This window comes from Sminthopsis crassicaudata, chromosome 1 (assembly GCF_048593235.1).
Source record: "Sminthopsis crassicaudata isolate SCR6 chromosome 1, ASM4859323v1, whole genome shotgun sequence".
Classification (NCBI taxonomy): Eukaryota; Metazoa; Chordata; class Mammalia; order Dasyuromorphia; family Dasyuridae; genus Sminthopsis; species Sminthopsis crassicaudata.
In genome coordinates, this window is record NC_133617.1 from 13,971,830 (window position 1) to 13,974,976 (window position 3,147).

Consider the following 3,147-nt stretch of genomic DNA (forward strand, 5'->3'; position numbering starts at 1 on the left):
TCTCCCCTGATACTGCCCCCACCCTGGTGCAGACCCTCATCACCTCACTCCTGGGTTATTGCAGGAGCTGCTGAGTCTGCCTGCCTCAGGCCTCTCTCCACCCAGTCTATCCTCCCGTCAGACCTAAAGTGAAGGTCTAATCAGGTCACCTCCTACTCAATAAACTTGTTTATTGGCTTCCTGTCATCTCCAGGAGCAAATACCAAATGCTGTTTGACATCCAAACCCTTCATAGCCGGCTCTTTCCCTTCCTTTCCAGTCTTCTTACACCTCACTCGGCCATCACGTACTTTTGGACCCAGTGACCCTGGCTCCTGGCTGTGCCACAAATAAGACCTAGCTCCAGACCACCCCCCATTTCTGAAATGCTTTTCTTCCTCTGCTTTGTCTGCTTCCGTTCTGATTTCCTTCAAGTGTCAGCTAAAATCTCACCTTCTAGAGGGAGCCTTTCCCAGTCTCCCTGAAGCCTAGAGCCTACCCTCCATGATTATTTTCTAGCAACCAACCAACCAACATCTATCCTATCTATAGCTTGTTTGATCATAACCATTTCCCAAGACTCCTTCCCTGGCATTCTCAAGAGACGTCTCCTGGCTGGCAGGATGATGGCGCAAACCTGCTGACCACCACCCACGCTGCCAGAAGGAACCTCAAAACCTTCCCTGAGGATTACAGATTGGCAAGAAACTGTGTCTGTATGTGATGTGGCTCCTGGTGGGAAGGCAGGGTCTGTGACAGAAAGAGGCTGGGACTCAGTTTCCTCTTCTCTAAAACGAAGTCCCTTCCTGCTCCAGACCCCTCATCCCAGCATCCCTCCTCTTCAGAGAAAACAGGCCCCTCCAGATATGTGTGTAGGTGTGGCTAGACTCTCTGTCCAGCTCTAAATTTGGGGGTTCCTTGTCCCCCCATGGGGTCAGAGCCCAGGCCCAGCTAAAAGCGCTGGATTACTTCCTGATCACAAGGTAGGGTTAGGGGGCCCCTTCTGAAGGCCATAGAAATGCTATGGTTGTCAAGGAGAAAGAAAGAGGGGATATCCGAAGTCCCTTCTCCCCCACGGCCTTTGGCTCACGTCCCCATTGGACCACCACCTGTCTGCCCCCTGCCTCCTCCTTCATCCTGGGCAGTCTTTGGGTGCCTGGTTTAGCCTGAGGAGCTACACGAGGGTTGCCAGGGAGGACGGGAGAATATAGTATTGACTATTCCATGACTGGAAACACGATCGATTGACCCTCTGTGAGCTGAAGTGAAATGAAGACCGATGTTTGCCCTGAACAAATAAATCCCGGGATCGACCTGTAGCCGAGCTCGGCTGGTCAGTGTGTCAAGGATGAAGGCTAGGCCGCTGGGGCCGTTCCTGGAGCCAACAGACACGAGCCTCGGCCCGGGACCATTCCTTGCTGACCCTCCAGGAGGCCTGGGTGGGGGAGCTGCTTGGCTGGCAGCTCAGGCCGGGCTCACGAAGGCGGAAAGGATAGTCGTCTCCTTATCTCTGGGGCTACTGAACCCATATATAAATTCCATCTTTATTGATATTGAACACCCCCAAACAGACAGGAACAAGGTGATGCTACATACAGGCTAGAGAACCAGCAATCACATCAGGAAACAGACGGACAGAAGAGGGGGGCAGGGACAAGACAGGGAAGGGGCTGGGTGCAGGCTCGGGGTCCTCTCCCAGAATCCCCCGGCCTTGAGGGCGGGCCCTCTGCCCCGGGGGAAGGAGGAGGGGGCTGGCTTCCGGGCCCTCCCCTGGGATGCGGCCCTCCCCTGGGGGGCCGGCTCTGTCCCCCGGGCCTGGGGCTGCCTCCAGCCGCATCCCTGGTCCATGCAGGGCCCGCGGGGTACCGAGGGGGGTTGTATTGCTTCACCGATGGTTTTGGCGTTTTTATCGCGGATAGATAGATATAGAGGGATTATATTGTATGGAGAGTATATCCTATTGGCACACGGGGTCGCGTCACTCGGAGTTACACCGGGGAGGGCCCCCATGCACGGACATGCGCTGGGCACCACAGCCATGCACGGGGCCTCATGCTCCGCCGGCCGTGGCCCCGGGCAGCCCCCAGCGCTTCTCCCGGGGCGGGGGTCCCCGCGGGCCGGCTCGGCGGGGGGCGGGGCGGGGCCGGCGGCCCAGCCTCCCGGCCCCCGCCGACGGCTACTTCATGCCGCTGCGCAGGACCTGGTTGGCCGCGATCAGCATGACGCTGATGATGAAGGCAATGGCGAAGGCGCAGATGAGGCTCTTGCGGACGCACGTCTGGCGGATCTGCTGGTTGGAGCAGGCTGGGCCGGAGCGCGGGGCGGACAGAACACGGGAGAGGCAGCAGTCAGCCGCGGGCGGGGCCTCCCCCCCACCCCCCGAGGAGGGGGGCGCCGGGAGACGGCCCTGCTGGGGGGCGTGGGAGGCGGGGGGGGGGGGCGGGAGACGGCCCTGCTGGGGGGCGTGGGAGGACGGGGGGGGGCGGGAGACGGCCCTGCTGTGGGGCGTGGGAGGCGGGGGGGGGGGGGCGGGAGACGGCCATGCTGGGGGGCGTGGGAGGACGGGGGGGGGGCGGGAGACGGCCATGCTGGGGGGCGTGGGAGGACGGGGGGGGGGGAGGAGACGGCCCTGCTGGGGGGCGTGGGAGGCGGGGGGGGGGGGGGAGACGGCCCTGCTGGGGGGCGTGGGAGGCGGGGGGGGGGGGGGCGGGAGACGGCCCTGCTGGGGGGGGCGTGGGAGGACGGGGAGGGGGGGGGAGGGCCGGAGACGGCCATGCTGGGGGGGGCGTGGGAGGACGGGGAGGGGGGGGCGGGAGACGGCCATGCTGGGGGGCGTGGGAGGACGGGGTGGGGCGGGAGACGGCCCTGCTGGGGGGGGGGCGTGGGAGGACGGGGAGGGGGGGGGCGGGAGACGGCCATGCTGGGGGGGGGCGTGGGAGGACGGGGGGGGGGGGGGAGGGGGGGCTCCGGGCCCTCCTTAGCGGCCCAGGCCCGGCGGGCGCAGACACTCACTCTCCACATCGACGGGGCACTCCTCGGGCGTGCCCAGGTGGCTCTCCTCCTCCGTCATGATGATGTTTTCGATGTCCTTCATGGAGAGATGCTCACAGAACGTGTCGTAGAGCAGCCGCTTCAGCTCATCCACTGTCAGCTTCTGCATGTCACACT

General features: G+C 63.3%; 1 protein-coding gene across 1 annotated transcript in view; it reads right to left on the minus strand.

Moving 5' to 3' along the window:
* Positions 1 to 1,497: 1,497 nt before the first annotated feature.
* Positions 1,498 to 3,147, minus strand: part of CABP7 (calcium binding protein 7) — a 27,089-nt gene continuing 25,439 nt past the window's right edge. The window contains exons 4-5 of the mRNA XM_074283727.1: positions 2,992 to 3,145; positions 1,498 to 2,283 (exon numbers count right to left, since the gene is read on the minus strand). Of these exons, the coding sequence (XP_074139828.1) occupies positions 2,156 to 2,283; positions 2,992 to 3,145 (282 nt within the window). The 3' untranslated portion in view covers positions 1,498 to 2,155. The remainder of the gene's footprint in view (positions 2,284 to 2,991; positions 3,146 to 3,147) is intronic.